Genomic DNA, 19,774 nt, shown 5'->3' with positions numbered 1-19,774 from the left:
ACATTACAGATGGCAGAAGATCTTTATGATTCCACTGTGGAATAAAATAGCAAATTACTGGAATAAGGCATTCCTAACGATAATCGTTCTACTGATTGTTCTGTTTCTTGGTAAGTAGTAAATCTTTCCTCCTTGTGTGTTGAAAACATGGGCAATAGATAAACAGGAAGAGTTTACAAGAGTAAACACAGACTTAGTGTGACTAGAAACATTTTTGATGTTTTAAAAATTTCAGTTCAAACACTTTTGAAGGGGGGATGCATTTAAACTTTTCTGTGCAGACTTAGGGAACCCATACACAATACTATTGTGCTAATGCATGAGAACAAATGGAACTTCACCTAGACCGCTTCTTGTTGCCATCCCATCAGGTCTTACAAGCCAAGTATAGTTAAGATATGTAAGTAATTGGAGGTGAGATTTTCAAGGAACATTTAAGTGCTGGTAGGAAGATGTTTCAGTAGGTGGCACTCTTTCTCTGAGTTGACATTGAAGTAGTGTCCCAGAACAAACCAGAAAAGGCAGTGTTTTGCTGGAGGTGCTTTTTCTCAGACAAGGTATAAAACTGAGCTGCTAGCCACAGCTGGTTTTGAGAGGGAAAATCATATTGGAACCTAAGAATAGCACCAAAATCTAGTGGAATTTGAGCTTGGGTAACTACATTCTGCCTGGCTAAATTCATTTCACTTCTGTCCCAAATTACTTTGCAGGGTTTCTGGGTGCTGATAAACATCTGCTGTATTTTGGTGATGTAAGGGATCCTTTTGCAATGAGCAGAAGGAGAGGAGATAAGTTAGTAAAATGCTTTGAGGTGAAAAATGCTATGTAATTCTAAATTATATTAAACAAAGTGAAAATTATTAGATTCACTGTCTATGCCAAATGAAATACAAGAAATAAACTGCATGAATATCAAAAAGTAAACTAGACTGGAAAAATGTTCTTTTTAATAAACTAAGTTCTAGTAATGCAAGTACAGAGACCTGCAATATAAATAATATTTAAGTGCCTATTCTAGAAGATCTCCAGGAACCCTAATTATATATTGTGGTGAATGTCACTACAAATAGCCTAAAACAGAAAAGTGGTGGATTTTTATTTTCTTTCCTGAGTTCTAACTGGAAAGATTGTGAATGGATTTTCAAACTTTTTTTTTTTAATTTAAGGAAAAGCAGTTTTAGGCTGAAACTAAGTATGGGGGAGGTATCTCTATCAAACCATAATTCAGCTGTCTTACGGCAAGGTCTGAACATTCCCATGGCATAAAAGAATGAAAATTTGCTTGATTTTTTCAGTTTTAGTAGATTCAGTACAAAGTTTAACTCCAGAACTTCTTACAAGTTATGTGCATCTAAAAAGAGATTATTATTATAATGGAAGCTTGTATGTAGTGCCATGCAAATGCTTTGCTCTAAGGATGACTTCCGACACTGGTAGAATGCAATAGCAGCTTAATAGCACACACTATTGATACCTTTCACTTCCTGTCCTAAACTCTAAAGTATCTTTATCTTGAAGTGGTATTTTAGGAAACCAGAATTTGAGGATTGGAATCTGTTTGGGAAACTGGGATTAATACTTTACTCTTTCAAAAAGTGGGTTTTATGAGGATCCCAAGTTTTCTTTCCAAAAGATGGCAAATCAGCAGCACCTCATCACATAACATGATGATGCGGAAATTGGTACAATAATGGATTGCAGGGAAGAACGTGACTTGCTGAATTGCCACCTACAACTCATGTGAAAGGATTTTTTTATACTTTTAGTGAATGTGAATAAACTTCATTATATCTGACTGGGTTCCAGTAAATACTCTTTTCCTAATTACAGTGTAAAGGAAATATAAATATTGTGTCTGTCTGCTCAAATCTTAACTTAGGCCATATATACAACACGTACTTAAGCAAGAAAAATCCTCAGGGAATGAGAAGGGAGATCTATTTTTGATCGTCTTACTGCTAGCTCAACAACTGGAATCTGGTCCAGATTGGTAGTGTCAGAAGTCATTGCCATTTGGTGGATCTCTGGTAGTGGGCAGGTGCATATGTCAAAAACACTATCACATCTGGCACTGCTGTATCTAGACAGAGGACAGTGAAATGACATGGTGACTGAAATAGCTAATCACTCCAGAGTGGTCCCTCCAGGTCAGGGGCAGGCATATTTAAAGGCTATGCCTGCTCTATGGACCGAGAAGACTGCTCTAGACTATAGACTCTAGAGTATAGTATACAATATACTAATCCATGCAGCCACACACACAAATTAATATGACAACAAAATTTGTTTTTGTTTTCAGATGCTATTAGAGAAGTGAAGAAATACTCAGCGGCACACATGACTGAAAAGGTTGCAAATATCAACACCAATGCCTTTGATCATATTCAGATGAAACTTTTTAGGTCACAAAGAAACCTTTACATCTCAGGATTTTCCCTATTTCTTTGGCTGTAAGTGTAAAATTTGCTATTCCAATTTGTGGACAGTATATCTCTTATAATAAATACTGTACAAGGCAGAGTAACAAGATGGTCAATCAGCTGGATGGACAGATTTATAAGAGGTTAAAAGAGCTAAATATGGATAGCTTGGCTATGAGACAATGGAACGGGGGAAATTAATATATTCAGATAATATTTGAAGAGTGTAAACGCTAAAGGTGAAAAATAATTACTGAATGTAATATACAGGGATATAACTAGAAAAGGAAAATGGAGTGTGATTATTAAGAGAAAACCGCCTCGCTGAAATATATTTGGCAGCAGATATTTCTATGGGGAAGTTGAGGGAGCCCAATCTTATGACTTTAAAACTATACTAGATAGAATAATAGAAAATGTTTTTTAGGGAGCAGACTTGGACTTGCACTAAAATGGGATTAGACAAACTACTTCCTTTCCATCTCTGACTCCTATAACTCTGATTTCCTTCTTGGAATTAATCAGTTATGAGTATTTTTATTTTGAAATGGGAGATTTGCAGTAAATAATTTAAGGCACCATTAAAATAATCCTAGTAGCCAGCATGTTGGTATTGAGTACCTAGGCTCAAGTCTAACCCTGAATCACTGAAGCTCAGCAGGAACTTGAAACCTTAGGAGTAATATTCCCAGCTTCCAAGGCAGATTGCATATGCTTTGCTATTAAGCACTTTCTGAGAGCTGGCTGACCATTATAAGAGCTGGTATGCTTTTCAGAAGATTTAAAGGGTTATGCAGTAAATAACGCAGATCAGTGGAAATGTCTGTAAATGAATGTTTGTGTTAACAGTGGTTACTAGCCTATTTAATGTTAAGGAAAGGTGGGTAGATCCCACCTAGAATTGAAGACCCACCCACTCAATCAAAGGAGGTGGTCACAGGACCAAAGATCAACTAATTCCATGGGACAAATAATGAAAGAACAGGAGTACAGGTCCTAGGTTTAAAACAAGGGCAACAGATGGGGACATTGAGCAGTGAACTATTGTCAGTACCCACTACTCCATGAAGCAGTCAAAGGAGTTGGCAGATGCCACCCAGAGGAGCTCTGTTTGGATACCTGAGACAAGTAGCTACCAAAAGCAGGCACCACAGTTACAGAGAACCTCCTTGTCAAACTGCTTCTTCCTGGACTAATGCATGGCTCTTGGCCAGTGCTAGTAGGAGGCTGACTAAAAGGTCCTGTGACTTCACTGGGGCATGGACAGGGAGTTTATAAGGGAAAAGACGTGGGGGAAGGTGCAGCCAGAACCTCCTGCTGAAGTTCTGGAGGAGCCAGAAGAGAGGCTGCAAACTGGTGCTGTGGAAGCAGTCATGTTCCAGAGTCTCCCTCTCATCAGGAACAAATAATGGTTTCTGTGAAGTCTGCCAACAAGCATACCTGTGCTCACAGCTCCATGAGGAGCCACCAGATTATGTCCTCAGTGGGCCATGGAACCAAGGTGGAATAGAAGATGGTGCACTGGGAACCTCCCATTCCACGAGTGGCAAAAGGTCCCACCACTTTGTATCAGGGTGAGACATGATAGTGAGGAAGTTGATGATGTGGAGCATGAGCTGTTCTCAAAACGCTGTTCGGAGGCGAATTGCCTGGGTATTGTTCAGCCTGCTCAAGTGGGGTATGGAGGTGGGGAAGAGGCCCAGTTTTTGAGATCTGAACAGCCCTGGGATTGCAATGGGCATGGAGAACCTTGTCATAGCACTTATTTGAGATAAGCAAGAGAGGCAGGGGGCAGAGCAGCCTTCACCTGGAGCATCTGGGGGCGCAACGGGTGGGCAGCCCCATGCATTGGGCAAGTACCACTGGGTCCACTTCCCAGTTCAGGAAGTGTCAAATTCTGATGACGCTAGTCAGGACCATCCTCCAGCACAACGGTTCCCAACCTGGGGGGCAGGACTCCCTTAGGGGGGCACCAAAGATTACAGGGGGTCCAGGAGGCTTCAGTAATGTTGAGGTCAGTTAGCCCTCCTAGCTCCAGACAGGCTCGGTGCAGCAGCCTTGAGCTGCACATTGGCCAGAGTGGAGGAGCAGCCCTTCAGAGCTGCATGCCAGGCAGGGACACGCCCCCCTTCCCCCCTCCCCTGAGCTCCATGTTGCCGGAGTGGAGGAGCAGCCTCCCCCAGTCCCGCACCGCCACGTGCCCGGCTGGAGACGAATAGCCCCATGCCAGTGGGGGCCTGGTGCAGCCCCTGCCAATCCACCAGGGCCCACTCCATTACCCTCAGCTCATGAGGAACGTGAAGGGGGTGGGGAGGGCCACGCAAGGCATTTGGTGGCAGCTGCTTCAGGAAAGGCTTAGCTTCTTACTCAGGTAAGAGTAATTTATTATTATTATTATTATTTATTTATGGCCAGGGAGAGGGCGGGATTAGTTTTACCTAGTGTTAACTAGTGTAGTGGGCTTTCACTCAGAAAGGTTGGGAACCACTGCTCCAGCACACCAAGGGAGCCATATTCACTAATGCATGAAGGTAAAAGTTGTGCAGCAGGGGCATGAGGAAGAGCCTGCCTTCCCACATCTCCCAGTGGCCACAATGTACCTCTTTGCAGAGCTTCCAGATCCTGAGGAGATCCTGATAAAAAATACCAGTACCTCAGAGAGATCATGGGGATGGAAGTCCCTCTCCTCCCCCTCATGGAGTTGCGAAAGCTGCTACAGCAGTTGCTAGATTGATAGCCCTACAGACTGAAATATTTTCTTTTAATTGAAAACTCTTATTTTAACCTGCAGAATAGACATAGCACAAATCACAATAGTACAGCTCTCATTGCCCTGTCAGTGTGCTGCTATCTTGCCCTGGAGGAACTACATCTAAGGATGAAAGGGTGGTTAATTATCCATGATTCAGTCCTTGGCCTCTGTGCTATGATTGTCAATAAGGGGCCCAACTTCTGACCATAGTGGTGGTGATCTTTTTCATTAATTTATTTCAACTGATAAAGCTCTATAGGTGCCTGTTTCATGGTCTGGATCCATTATCTCATTTTATATACATAGTTAACATGGCAGAATACAATTTATCTCTGCCACCAGAGTATGAACATGCTATATAGTACAAAAGTGAGTCCCTGGTACAACAGGTCCATTCAACTAAACCTATCCATCTCTAAAAGTATTGAGGGAGTGGGAAAAGGTGAATTCTGCTGCATGCCTGAAAGATTAACAAGTCTGTTATCACTTGTCCCCAGAACCAAGATGAGGCAACCACTTGGATTTGCGAATTTGTTTTTAAGGGCAGCCACACAGCCATCTTACAAAAATAATTTTCACTCACTGCTAGCTTGTTCTTTAACTGAATCAGAAACGTATTGGTGAAAGACTCTGGTAATGTTATGAAGGAAAGATGCATCAAAATGAAGTAGAAGTTTGCATGTGTTCAGAATAAAGAGTATCTTTGAGAACCTGAATTACACCACTTGGACTCAAGTGTTCTCGTGAGGCATTGGTAGGGAGATGAAATTGGTATGTGTTCCTGGTCAGAATTATAGGGAGCTATCATATTTGGATATCCTGGGTGTAATCATCACAATAAAATTAAAAAATCTCGGACTTCATGTCACATTTTTGTGTACTTGTGTTTTTGTATTTTATTATTCATGTTAATACAAAATAAATGTTTTTGATTTAAAATCATCAGTAGAATACATTGAAAGTAACATGCAAAATTTAACACATACATTTTAAAATTAAATTGAAAAGTGCTTTTACCCATGCCTTATCTTAGCATCTGAGTCTTGAGTTCAGGGTTCTGTGTTTCTCGTATAACAGCAGTTCCCAAACTCCACCACGTTGTGTACCAACATAAAATGACACTACCTGTAGTATCGTCACCGATTTTTTTTAAACAGACTGTCTGTTTATAGATGCGTGCCATTGGGAGGTGGCCTGTGTACCACAGTTTGGGATCCCCTGTCCTATAACATTAAATAACATCACAAGCACCTTCAACCTTGTAAGCAATGAAGGTCCCTGCCCCAGTTTTTAAATATATTTAATGTTATCCTTTGCAATGGATAAATTGGACTTCAGAACTGGAATTCAGGTCCTGAAAGGCTTTTCACTTTTTAACTTTAACTATTTGTCAAGGTTAAGCTTATGCATGTGTCCCTATTAATTTAAGATCCTAAACAGTCTCTTAAATTTACTTATAGAAGCATTTTTGTTCCCCTTTCCATCTAAAATAAATTTTAACAGAAAGCAAAGAATTCTGTTAGAAAAAGTAACTATGCTTAAACTCTGACTGTATTTTTTCTTCAGTGTACTGAGACGTACTATCACCCTTATTACTCAGTTGGCAAAAGAGATGGGAATTCAGGTAGCTCTGGGAATTCAAGTAACCAATACTAATGAAGCTGCCGGCAAATACATGGAGGAGAATGAAAAGTTAAAACAGGTATTTTTATTATCTTTTTAATTATCTTTTAAAAAGGAAATTATTACAGCAAAAACTGCATGGGCTGTAAGACCCACTGGGTACATCTACACTGCAGTTAGACACCCACAGCTGGCCTGTGCCAGCTGACTCAGGCTTGTGGGGCTCAGGCTGAGGGATTGCAGGCCTAGAGCCTGGTCTCCAGCCGAGCCATAACATCTACACTGCAGTTAAACAGCCCGTTCGGGCTTCTCTCAGTTGTGGAACTGCTTTTTGGGTGGAGTGACCTAACATGAAAATCATTCTTCTACATAGTTCATCCCACTACCTACCCATTTGTATGGCCCAATGACAGGAGGGTTCTGTGTCTCAGAAACTTTCCATCTCAATCAGTGATGCTATCTTTGGGTAAAATGTTCTCTCCTTTGTCTCCAAAGGTGGTATAGGGGCTCAGAGCATGAGTACACCTCCCCTGGCTGTTAGAGAAATGTCTGGGCAGGGAAAGTTCTTTAGGTTCCCTTACAGTATCAGCTCTTCGAACTTTGAGCTGGGGCTGGACTGGCAGATACCAGCAGGAGAGGGGTGGGCTGCATAGGTTTCAGGATTTCCATTCAATATGCCAGCTGGTTGATTGACCCTGCCACCATGACCAACTCTTCATGCTTCTAGAACAGTAGTCCCCAAACTGTAGGGTGCACCCCAGTAGTGGGTCATGCAGGAACATTCAGGGGGGTTCATGGTGGGACCCAGGCCAGCCCCCACAGGGGGCAGGGAGGGAGTGCTACACTTCCAACTCCACTCCCCCCAAGTCCATTCAGCCCCAACCTCGCTCTGCCTCCAGGCACAGCTCCGCTCCCAACCCCACTCCACCCCCTGCTTTGCCCCCAGACCAGTTCTGCCCTTATTCCCTCTCTGCCCCCAGACCAGCTCCGCCTCTAGCTCCAGGTCCTCCTCCATCCCCAGTTCCACCTCCAGCTCTGCCTTCAGCCCAAGCTCTGCAGCTGAGGAATCCTTGTCTGTGCAGTAATGGAGGGAGGGCGCAGATAGATTCCATTAATGGTGAGGAGGGGCATGACTGGAAAAGTTTGCATGCCATTGCTTTAGAACAACTTGCAAGAGGGAATATGCAGGAACTATGAGCTTCATCCCCTATAATTTTAATAAAAAAAAAATCTGAATAATTACTGTGATGCTGTTGGATATCACAGGTTCAGCTGAATTGGAATGAATGGAAGACCTCTAAGGAACACTTAAAGGTTATAGAAGTGGTGTAGGTGATTCAGTGGATGGCATTATTTCCTCTGTCCATATTGAGCTAGTGGTAGCAGGACTGTTCTGTTGGTGAAGGTGCCATGTTTCACGAAAATAGAGACCTGAGGTCCGGACTACTTGTGTTTATGAAAAGAGTATTTGGACCTTTACTGATAGCAAAACTTCTACTCTTAATCTGGTCAAATTCCAAACTATGCAGTTATATTCTGTCTACTTAAATTTCTCCTGCAATTGAATTTGGCTAAATTGGTGTGGGTTTTTTACTGTCTTTTTTTAACTACTGTGCATTGTAGTGTTATACCAAATGAATATATCGCCCCAAAGGTGGTTGTACTTTAGTAGCAGCTGATGTGATGTTCTCTCTAATGTGCTTGTCTTTCTGGACAAGATTTTGGTAATACACCTTTATATAGCACTCTTCTTGAAAGCTGTTGTTCGCTTACTTGATGTGCTTGTTAGAAGTCCATGCTATCTGCCAGTACCCACACTTCTCAACAATATCAAATATGGAGAGCCATCCCAAAGGATAGGATAGGATAGGATAGAATAGAACAGAATAGGGGGGAGAGTAGGTTTCAGAAAGGGGTTGACCTAACAAAAGGATCTTGGGTCTGAAGCAGACTCAGTTGGGTAGAGCTGAACAGCCCTTAGCTGGGAGCAGGTTTGGCTGACTTTATATTGTCTTATTGTTCACTTGTTAATAAAGTCGTACCTTGGGAAGGGGCTGAGTTTTCACCCAATGTTGGACACATGGACTGTGCCTTAGAATAACTTGGAAAGTCCCCCGCTGATGCTTACCGGAGGTTCAAACTTGCAAGGTGCTGAACAGCTCCTGGCTTTGCTCGGTGCCCCTCACTTCAGTTGACTTCCAAGGTTGCTTAACACTTTGCTTGATTGAAGCTCGTATAATAAATAGCATAAATTGATTTAAAATCAAAAGTATTAATTAATTAAATCATGATTTAAATAATCAATTTTAATTGTGTTTTGCATTGTACTCTCTCTAGTTATTTTCCTAACGAAAGATTTATGCTCATTGACTGGTAACCATTAAAACATATTGATGTGCAACTAAAGATAGCCTTTACGCTAAATTTGATGGGTTTTTTGCTAACAAGGAAGGTACGCTACATTTATACACATTTATTTAAGCAATTATATAGCTTAACTTATATTCAGATTCTTAATTTTTACATTTTATTATGTTAGAAAATGGTGATTTATGCATTTATTATTTACTAGATTAATTTTTACTTGTGATTTGTGCCAAGCTCTATTTGGATGGAAGTTCAAAATTGATTAAAAATGCAGAAAACAGTGTTTGATTATTTTATTAAATCTACCTTAAAAATTCTGGATACATAATAAATAGTGTATCAAAACATGGTTTGCATTTCAAACTAATTTATTAAACAAAAGAAATATTATTGTAGTTAGTAAATTGAACTGACTATTGCTGGTCACCATGTCTTTCAGGGTTTTAGAACTTGTAAATCTCATTCTCTCATACTTAGTTTTCAGTCACCGATTGGAAAAGGAAAAGAAGCTTCCTGCTTTTTCAGCTCCCAGTTGGTTTCTTAACTCTGAATGATACTCAAGTGAACTGAACTAGTTGAATAAACTGAAATAAGGAAAATGGTCTCTCTGCACTTGCAGAAGATGCCACTGCTATGAAAAGCTGGCTTAGCACTTCAGCAAACTCTGGTTCCAAGTTGCTTAGCCAGAGACTTCCACCCGTTCAATGATTTGCCTTTCTTTAAAGCTTGGAAGCAAATATATATTGCTTAATGTTATTTTTAGTATTTAATCTAAATTATTTAAATTCATTTTAATAAGTTTAGGCCTTAACATAGTTGTTAATTTCACATTTATTTTTAAATAGGTATATTTCTTAAAAAAGAGACCTGTTTTTAATTTAAATAAAAATCCAATTTAGACAAAAGCTGATTTTTACTTAATTTTTTTTTTAATCCACCATGTCATATAATCACCTACACGAACATTTAGTAATATGTTAGCTATTGGAATGCTAACTATTTTCATTATGGCTGTTACCTGGGGACTGGCTAATTAGTTTAAGCACTTACAATTTGGACTTTAAAAAAAAATATATTATTTTAAGAAAATAGGAACAGGTGGTTTAAAATTTTGCCATTTGAAGTAATCTTTTGGCTGGTTCAATCTACAGTATTGTTAAGGAAGGAAAATTAATTTATTTCATCAGTGTTGTGTTACATAAGGGATTTTGCCTGGTAATAGTTTGATCTTTGTAGGAAAAGTTTAAGCAAGAAGTCAGAAGTTAAAAATACAAATTTTGGCCGTTTTGTTTCACAACTGAGATTCTGTTCAATAACTTTATTTTGATAATGTGTTTTATCTAGAGATGTGTTCAAGCTTACCTCCAGCATAAGAAGAGCCAGAAACCATAATCTTGTCTTAGTCTTGTAATGAAGTAAGGTCAGTGGTGTGCATTGTAGGCAAGTCCTTGTGCAGTCCATGATTCCATGTTCATGGAATTTGGCATTTTGCCATAGAATCCCCTGTTTTGGCTAGGGAATATGCCATTTTGCTGTTGCCAGATGCCTGACATCTTGTATTCTCTGCCCTGCTGGGTTGTGGCTGCATCTTCAACTTCCCCTTTCAGTTCTGCTTTCACTACAAAAGGGACTGTGTTACATAAGCAGCACATTCTCCCCTCTGTGCATACTAGAGAGCTAGAAAGCAGAACAGCTCTCCTGGCTCATTAGGACCTTCCTTGCATATCTCTGAAGGTGTGCGTCCTGAGGGAAGAACCATGGCAGCCAGTTGTCAAGCTGGTGAGTTGCAGGTGCCAGGCAGAGCTCCATCCCGCTCAGGATGCAAAGTGTAGTGGACTGATTTAAGGCCATTTAAACCACAATGACGGGGTTCCCTGTGGTTCTGCCCCTGTAGAATAGCCCCACCTCCCACTTGGAGTGGTAGTGGAATAAGGACCACTCCTCTGAGAGGTGGGAGCATCAGCATCAAGTCCCCTCTTAACCCTTCAGCCAGGAATGGCATCAGGGTCCCTCCTCCCTTTCTGGAGAGTTGTTGCATTCAGGATCACTCTCTTGTCCCAGCAAAGCCAGGGTGGCCCCGATACTTAATTAGCAGCCAGGTTGTATTTGCTTCAGTGGGCCAGGCCTGCTACTGTATTCCCCTCCTGCCACACATACAATCCTCTGGTGAGGTGATTTGCAGAGGGTGGGGTGGGTTTTGGAGTTAACACGCCAGTGGGATAAAAAGGGCAGTTCCACAGTCAGAGCTGGTATTTGCCTTGGGTCTGTGTTGGTTAAATTTACAGCAGCAATGATGAGGGCTAAAAAAACTCTTTTTAATGAAAGTTGAATTCTGGTATAGCCGTATGCTTTCAGGAATTGAGTCCCTAGGCATGGGCCTATAATTGCCTATGCTTTTGTCCTGCCCTTGAAGCATGTGTATGTGTTGCTCAGACTGTGCATATGGATGCACTTCACAGCCCAGGAAAGACAAAGTTCTTCAAGTGCTTGCTCATGTCCATTCCCGTGTAGGGGTGTGCGTGCCACGTGCAGCATCACCAGAAACTTTTTCCCTAGTGGTACACGCCTGGTCACCCTGTCAGTTCCTTCTTTCCTTTGGTGACAGTCACTTAGACTCCTCTTGCTCTGCAAGTAGCATCAACCAGTGGTTGTGCCTGTAATTATTTGTAAATAGTTTAACTATTTACACCTTAATAACTAAGTAGCATGTATTTAGATTATTTTAAGCACTTAAATTCCTCGCCCTGCAGGGCTGACCCATCCGGGGCACCGCGGTATGCCTTGTTCCCAGGGCTTCAAGCATTGTGTGACCTGCCCAAAGTAGATATCGTTAAGCATCCAACAGGACAGCTGCATAAAGTGCCTGAGAGAGGAGCACGTCCCTGCAAAGGGCCAGATTTGCAAGAGCTTCGGGCCCAGGAGCAAAAAGGACAGAGACAGTAGATTAAAGTTCCTTCTAATGGAGGCCACTCTTCACCCGATATCAGAACATCACCCTCAGCAGCCAGATCATCGGCACTGCCAGCATGGCACCATTCTACATCACCGATGCCAAAGAAGAGGTTGAAGAAATCTGACCACGGACACTCCCCAACGAGGAAGGACATAGAGAGGGCAAGGCCAATAACGGGCCCCTCTCAGACAACGGTCAGCCAGCTGGTACTGTTGACTCTGGCCCCACGGGGGGAATCGTCGAGTTCGGCAAACATGGGCTCCCCACTGAGGGTGAGCCAGGAAGGAGATTTGATCCTGGCAGCAATATCAACGCCAGAGGCATATAAGGCAGCAAGGAGTTTCTTGACCCTCCCGGCACCTCCATCTCCTTTGAGCCGGGGCCCGCAAGGGGCAGCTCTGCTGTTGTCTCTCAGAGACCGACCCCTGCCCTGAGGTAGCTGGCAATGATAGCGAAGCACTGTCCCCCATTTTGTCCTGACTCGTGAGCCTGGACAGCAATCACCAGCACGACACCAATCATGGTCCCATTGCTGCTCCAGGTCCCAGTGCCGCTCACCGTTGCAACACCAGTACACAGCACCAAGGGGCATGGCACCGCCATGGTCACCCAGAAGTGACTCATCTGTCATAGTATCCCAGAGGGATTCACGGTGGAGTGAATACCAGTCAGGCCAGAGATATGAGGCAACATATCAGGGGCTTGTCCTACTAGCATGGACCCCAGCCTAGTGGCAGGTGCCGGCCAAGTTGCTGATGTGGGCTCCATGGATGTCCCAGGTCTTCCAAAGCTCTCACATGGGTTGATCGTACTCGGCCCCCTCTGAAGCGAGAGTATCCCCTCTCCCGTTGGAGAGGAGCTCAGTACCAGGAGCGGAGGAGATGGAGGTCTGTCAGACTCCTGCTGGAGACCCACAAGCGTTAGAGGAGTCCCAGGACCCCAGGGCGGTCCTGGCCACCTCATACTCCTCCCCAGATGAGGCAGTGACTGGTATGTCCATAGCCCCCATACAGGATGATTATAAGGCCCACCAGGAACTCTTAAAGAGGATAGCCCGAAACCTTGGCCTGAAGGTGGAGGAAATCGAGGACTCTGCCCTGACATTGATGGACATGCTGACACTACCCAGATCAACGAGGGTGGTCTTACCCCTCAATGAGGCCATCTCAAAGCCAATAAAGACACTATGGCAAACCCCCACATCACTCCAGCCCACAGCAAAATGGGTTTAGAAGAAGAACTTTGTGCCTTCCAAGGGGTACAAGTATTTGTATATGCACCCTCCCCCGGGATCCCTGGTGGTGGCCACAGCCAACGAGTGGGAGTGACAAGGCAACTGGGCCTATCTCCGAAAGCTAAGGAGACCAGGGAATTGGACCTGCTAGGGAAGAAAGTATACTCCATGGAGGGGCCTCCAGTTAAGAATATCAAACCACCAGGCCTCTCTTAAGCTGCTATGACTTCAACTCATGAACAGTTATATCAAAGTTTAAGGAACTCCTTCCGTCAGAGTCTAGGGTGGAATTCATGACGTTAGTGGAGGAGGGCAAGGCAATATCCAATGCATCCTTCCAGGCCTCCTTGGACCTGGCAGAACGCGCCATGGCCACAGTGTTGGTGATGAGGTGCAGCTCCTGGTTTCAATCGTCAGGTCTATCCTATGAGGTACGTATGACACTAACAGGACCCACTGTTTGAAGGGGGCTCCCGCTTCTCCAACTAAACAGACACATGACTGCACAGCCTGACTATTGGGCTACCTTAAAATTTCTGGACCTCCACACACCGGCCCCATCCCAGAAACACATCAAGCCCCAGCCTCTGGGACACCTCCCACAACAAAGGCAGGACTTTGGAAGGCGGTGCAACAGGGCCTCAGTAGAAGGCACCTGTACCATTCCTCGTCTATTCCCACGGCTGCATCTGGCCTACACAGAACTTTTGAAGGTGTGATCAAGGACAACTCAGCAGTCTGAGTCCTGGATCTTATCCCAAGATTTGGAGATTGTTTATCCCATTTTTACCGGGCATGGGTCAACATTACATCAGACTGCTTGGTGCTCCACGCGGTAGATGTGGGATACATCCTTCAATTTATTTCTTCCCCTCCTTTCCACCTCCCCTCCCCATCCCTCTTCAGGGACTTTTCTCACAAGAGTTTTCTAACCCAAGAGGTACAGTCCCTTTTAAGGGTGGGAGCAGGGGAAGAAGTTCCAACAGACCTAAGAGGCACAGGGTTCTATTCATGTTACTTCGTGATCCCAAAGTCCAACAGAGATCTCAGATCCATACTAGACCTGCAAAACCTCAACAGATTCATGAAGAGACAGAAGTTCCACATGGTCTCCCTGTCCTCAATCATCCCTTCCCTAGATCCAGTCAACTTAAAGGATGCATATTTTCACAGTGGTATTCCGGGACGACAGGAAGTTCCTCCGGTTCATAGTAGGTCATAACTATTATCAATTTACAGTGCTACCCTTTAGCCTGTTGGCAGTGGTGGTGGTGGTGGCGGCTTCCCTCAGGAAAGCAGGAGTGCAGCTTTACCCATATCTGGATGATTGGCTGACCAAGGGCCATTCCAGGGAGCTGGTGGAAAGGCATGAGAGTATCGTTCAGTCTACTTTCTCGAAACTAGGTCTCCTGTTAAACCAGAAGAAGTCAACTTTCTTGCCAGTACAGAGCACAGAATTTATAGGGGCAGTCCTCGACTTTACCTCCCAGTGGTTTTGGAGCCATCAAAGCCCTCATAAATGGTCTAAAAGCCTTTCCCATCACCACAGCAAGGATCTATCTAAAGTTTCTAAGTCACATGGCCTCTTGTACCTAAGTGGTGCAGCATGCTCATCTCAGACACATACCCCTCCAAACATGGATGGCTTTATTATATGCACTAGGCTGCCACCCTTTGAACAAGGTTGTCACAGTCCCATTGGCGGTGACTGTCACCCTGCAGTGGTGGCTCGACTGGGACGCAGTGTGCTGGGCCTTCACATTTCAAGACCAGTTCCATCGATGTCACTGGTCACCAAATCTTCAGATATGGATTGGGGAGCCCACCTGGGGCCCCTCAGGACCAGGTCTATGGATGTCAGAGAGCTGACAGTGGTGTGCTTAGTGTGCCAGGAATTTCAGTTCCACCTGTGGGGCAAATGCATCTCCATACTCACAGACAATACTATGGCAATGTTCTACGTAAACAAATCAGGCAGAACCTGCTCCTCCCCCTTATGTTGGGAGATAGTGAGTCTGTGGGATTACTGCATAGCCCAGTCCATTCACTTGGATGCGTTTTACCTGCCAGGCTCGCAGAACTAGCTGGCAGATCACTTGAGCAGATCTTTCATCAACCCTCATGTGTGGTCTATTCTCCTGAACGTCCTAAATGTCATTTTCCAGAAGTGGGGATTTCTCCAAGTAGACTTGTTTGCAATCAGACTCAACAGAAAATGTCTCCAGTTCTGCTCATATCTGGGGCTCTGTCTGGGATCCATCTTGGATGCTTTTCTCCTTCCTTAGAGAGGGAGTCTGTTTTATGCCTTCCCTCCCACAGCTCTGATCCACAATGTGTTGTTCAAAGTCAAGAGGGACAAAGAGACGACGATCCTTACAACCCCAGCATGGCCGTGATAACATTGGTTCTTGACTCTCCTGCACCTGTCAGAGGATAAATCTAGCAGCCTGCCAATATTCCTGGACCTTTTTTCGGAGGAACATGGCCACTTGTTCCACCCGAATCTCACATCACTGTATCTGACAGCATGGACGCTTCATGGTTAAGCAAAGCAGAGTGGGGCTGCTCGGCTCTTGTGCAGACGGTTCTTATGAATAGCAGGAAACCATCAACCAGATGGGCGTATTTGGCAAAATGGATGAGGTTCTTGTGGGCATCAAAGAAAGGGTCCTACCAAATGACACCCCTGCCTCTTATCCTGTACTATCTACTCTGCTTGAAGAAGGAAGGTCTTGCGGTATTGTCCGATGAGTTCACTTGGCCGCGATCTCGACTTTCCATCCATCGGTGAAACAGTGTTCGCTAACCCAATTTGCTCCCGGTTTTTGAAAGGACTGGAGTGTTTATACCCACAGGTGCGTCAACCCCTGCCTCCTTGGTACCTCAATCTGGTGCTGTTGATGCTCACGGGACCCCCGTTCAAGCTGATGGTGATGTGTTTCTTGCTCCATCTCTCTTGGAAAATAGTCTTTTTAGAGGCCATTACTTTGGTTAGTAGGATTTCAATGATTAGGGCCCTTACCTCTGAACTGCTATATATGGTCTTTAAGGACAAAGGTGAGACTTCAACCACATCTGTCCTTTCTTCCAAAAGTGGTCTTGCACTTTCACAGTAACAAGGGCATTTTTCTCCTGGTTTTTTTTTTTTTTTTTTTTTTAACGCAAAGTCACACGCTACCAGGGAGGAACAAAGGCTTCATTCACTGGATGTGAGGCCTGCCTTGGTATTCTACATAGAGAGGACCAGATCATTTTGAAAGATCACTCAACTCTTCATGGCAATTTCAGAAAGGATGAAAGGGGTTCAGTCTCAACCCAGAGCATCTCCTCATGGATTACATCATGCATACCTACGTGCTATGATCTGACGAAAATCATCTCCTCACCTGACAGCACATTCCATGAGGTTGCAAGCTTCATCAGCGGTGTTTGTGTGCAAGTTCCAGTCCTAGACATTTGCAAGGAGGCAACCTGCTCGTCCATACACATGTTTACTACTCATTATGTCTTACAGTTCGTATCAGCACAAAACTCCGACCCCACCGCCTGACTCACAGCTTGGAAATCACCTCCATAGGAATGGACATGAGCAAGCACTCGAAGAAAAACGGTTACTAACCTTTCCATAACTTGTTGTTTGAGATGTGTTGCTCATGTCCATTCCAAAACCCACCCACCTTGTCCCTCTTGTCAGAATAGCCAGCAAGAAGGAACTGGGGCGTGGCACGGTGGCAGCTGCCTATATGCCACACTATGAAGGCGCCACTCCAGGGGGCACCAGAGCCAATCCAGCATGCACTACTAGGGAAAAAGCTTCCAGCGATGGTGCATGCAGCACACGCACACCTACATGGGAATGGACATGAGCAACACATCTCGAAGAACAACAGTTATGGAAAGGTTAGTAACTGGTTTTATGCCCAGTTCCCCCAGCTCACTAGTACAGCCTCTGGGTGCTGCAGTGCTCTCTCTACGACCCAGCTCTGACCTGCCAGAGTCCCACTGTCAACCAGAGAAGGATGGAGCTTTATTTACCTCTCTCAGTTAGGTATTGTCCCTGCAGAAACCTTAAATATCCACTTTATTGGGGGTAACCTTCCCCTTTACCCAAGGTTTCCATAAATTGTGCCTCCAGAGAAGACTCAGCAATAAATTGTGAAAAAACAAATTAACTTAATTAACACGACCACAGAATTGAAGGGTGCTTGCTCTGGAATTTGGCTTTATTGTGTGGTGTACTCTAAGGGGCCCTAGTTATAGGTGATGAATCCTCAAACACACCACCTCTTACATTGCTGACTTACTCCTTCAGTATCTTGTTTGGCAGCTCCTCTTATACTCATCTTGGACGATTTCCCTAGATTTTTATCAAGGGCCTCTGCTCTTCCTCCTGAATACTCTGAGCAATCTCATTTTCTCTATGCATCTGACTCCTTTATTTATCCCTCTACCTTAGGATACTGGACATACAGATCATTCAGTCTCCTCCACTATTTGCAGCTTGGTACAAGAAAATTGTGTTGCTCCTTTTTTTCACCTAAAAGCTTGCCTGTTCCCTTGTTCTCCTTAAATGGGAGGGTTCACATGCATGTGCTTGATGTGGGAGGTCAGATTAGTGGAGGGTGGAATTCCTTTGAAGGGAGGATAGTGGGGAGGGAAGGATAGGTGTGTGGGAAAGAAGTTGCAGGAGAACTGAGGAAAAAGAAGAGTCACAAGAAAGTGACTAATCCTGGATATTTTATCATTTATAATTAAGACAGTTGTTACTTGATCACTAAAAGTATAAAGATTCAGAATAGTAAGTACAGTAGGTACCTAACTTTTATTTAGTAACTACAAGATGCTCAGCATTTCTGGAAATCAGATAAAGCTGTACTTATTTAAGTGCCTACACATTTTATTAATAGAAAAGGTTAAGCATTGATTTGATCACAGACTACAAGTACCTACAAGGGGAAGAGAATTCTGATAGATATTTATTTTATCTGGTAGAAAAAGGCATAATGAGATCCAATGTTTGGAAGCTACCGCTGGACATATTCAGAGTAGCGGTAAGGCACAATTTAACAGTGAGGATAGATAACAATTGGAGAAGCTTACCAAGAGATGTGGTAGAGTCTCTGTCACTTGCAGTCTTTATATCAAGACTGGATCTCTTTTTCAAAGAAATGCTATAGTTTAAACAAAGTGTAGGCTTAATGCTGAAATTATTGAGTGAAGTTCTTTATGCAGGAGGTTATAATAGACAATCCTAATGGTCCCTTTTAACCTTAAATGTTCTGATTGTATATATGGATGTATTTGTTTGGGTTTTTTCCCCAGGGGGTACTAATCTTTTACAGCTTCTTTTTGACATCAGTGGGAATTGAAGACATTGCGCACACAGCAGGATCAGGCCCAATGTTATGTAGTCATTTGTATCAATATCTAGCAGTAATTTAACTAACTATACTTTTAACTTAACTATAATTTTACTAACTATACGCACAAATCTGTTTTTTTAATAGGCTTTGAATGAAAAAGGGAAGGGTGAAAGTGAACTTGCACTAGAAGAAGCCAATAAAAAATTGAGGCAAGAAACTGAAAAACTAAAAGCAGAATTAAAGACAACTTCAAATGGTAACTTTTTAAAATTGATTTCTTTTAAATGATAATGACTTTGTTTCTATGTCTCAAAGCTTAGCAGTTTGGTCCTTAAAATACAATAGTCTAAGAAATGTCCTAAAAATATATCAGATTCATCATACTTATATATTGAAGTAATTTTGATTTTATTTCCTTTTTTAAAAAAAGATTTAAACCCATTTGATCAAATGAATCCCTGATACAGTCAGGTGAATTCCATTGACTTAAATGGAATTCAGGACCTTTGTAAGCAGGTGCATTTTTGGCCCAGTATTTCAGGTACAGTCAATGTCACTTTGTCTTACAGTAACCATTTGTTATGTAAAGTTGTAGGTTGTAAACAATTACATTGTAACTAAGGATATAGAATTACAACCTTGAGCTTCTTTATTTCAGTATGGGTAAGTTTTGATATCAGTGTTGTATTGTATAAGAATGTTATTTACAGGTACAGAGATGACCTTTTACGTCTTGTAATATATAGCTAGACTTGCCAGAATTTGATTTTTACTTTTTTATAATTTTGGTGGATAATCATTTTTAAGCATTTTTTTCTCTTATCAATTTAAATTTTCAGTTGCAAGAAACTATGGAGGGGTTAGACAGTAATGACAGTAGAAGTTGAGATTCAAAAAGTTAAAGCTTTTATAACTGTTAAACAGAAATTGTCTGTCATGTCAAAATAAACAAAGGAAATACCCTTAAATCAAACTCTAGTAAGTTCTCAAGCAGCATTTTTTTTCTTTGCCAATCTGTAAATTTTGATTATCATCAATGGAAACATTTTTCATTGGTTTGTG

At 42.9% G+C, this 19,774-nt stretch overlaps 1 protein-coding gene across 4 annotated transcripts in view; it reads left to right on the top strand.

Moving 5' to 3' along the window:
- BCAP29 (B cell receptor associated protein 29) overlaps positions 1-19,774 on the top strand; it is a 50,458-nt gene that overhangs the window by 11,815 nt on the left and 18,869 nt on the right. For all 4 annotated transcript variants that reach the window (XM_067564457.1, XM_067564458.1, XM_067564454.1 and 1 more), the window contains exons 3-6: positions 10-110; positions 2,300-2,450; positions 6,739-6,874; positions 18,857-18,968. In XM_067564457.1, coding sequence (XP_067420558.1) covers positions 10-110; positions 2,300-2,450; positions 6,739-6,874; positions 18,857-18,968 — 500 coding nt within the window. The remainder of the gene's footprint in view (positions 1-9; positions 111-2,299; positions 2,451-6,738; positions 6,875-18,856; positions 18,969-19,774) is intronic.

Source organism: Emydura macquarii, unplaced genomic scaffold (genome assembly GCF_026122565.2).
Source record: "Emydura macquarii macquarii isolate MOO-44397 ecotype Brisbane River unplaced genomic scaffold, CSIRO-AGI_Emac_v2 contig_2636, whole genome shotgun sequence".
Classification (NCBI taxonomy): domain Eukaryota; kingdom Metazoa; phylum Chordata; order Testudines; family Chelidae; genus Emydura; species Emydura macquarii.
Note: the sequence above shows the minus strand (reverse complement) of the source record. Positions and strands in the feature narration are given on the sequence as shown.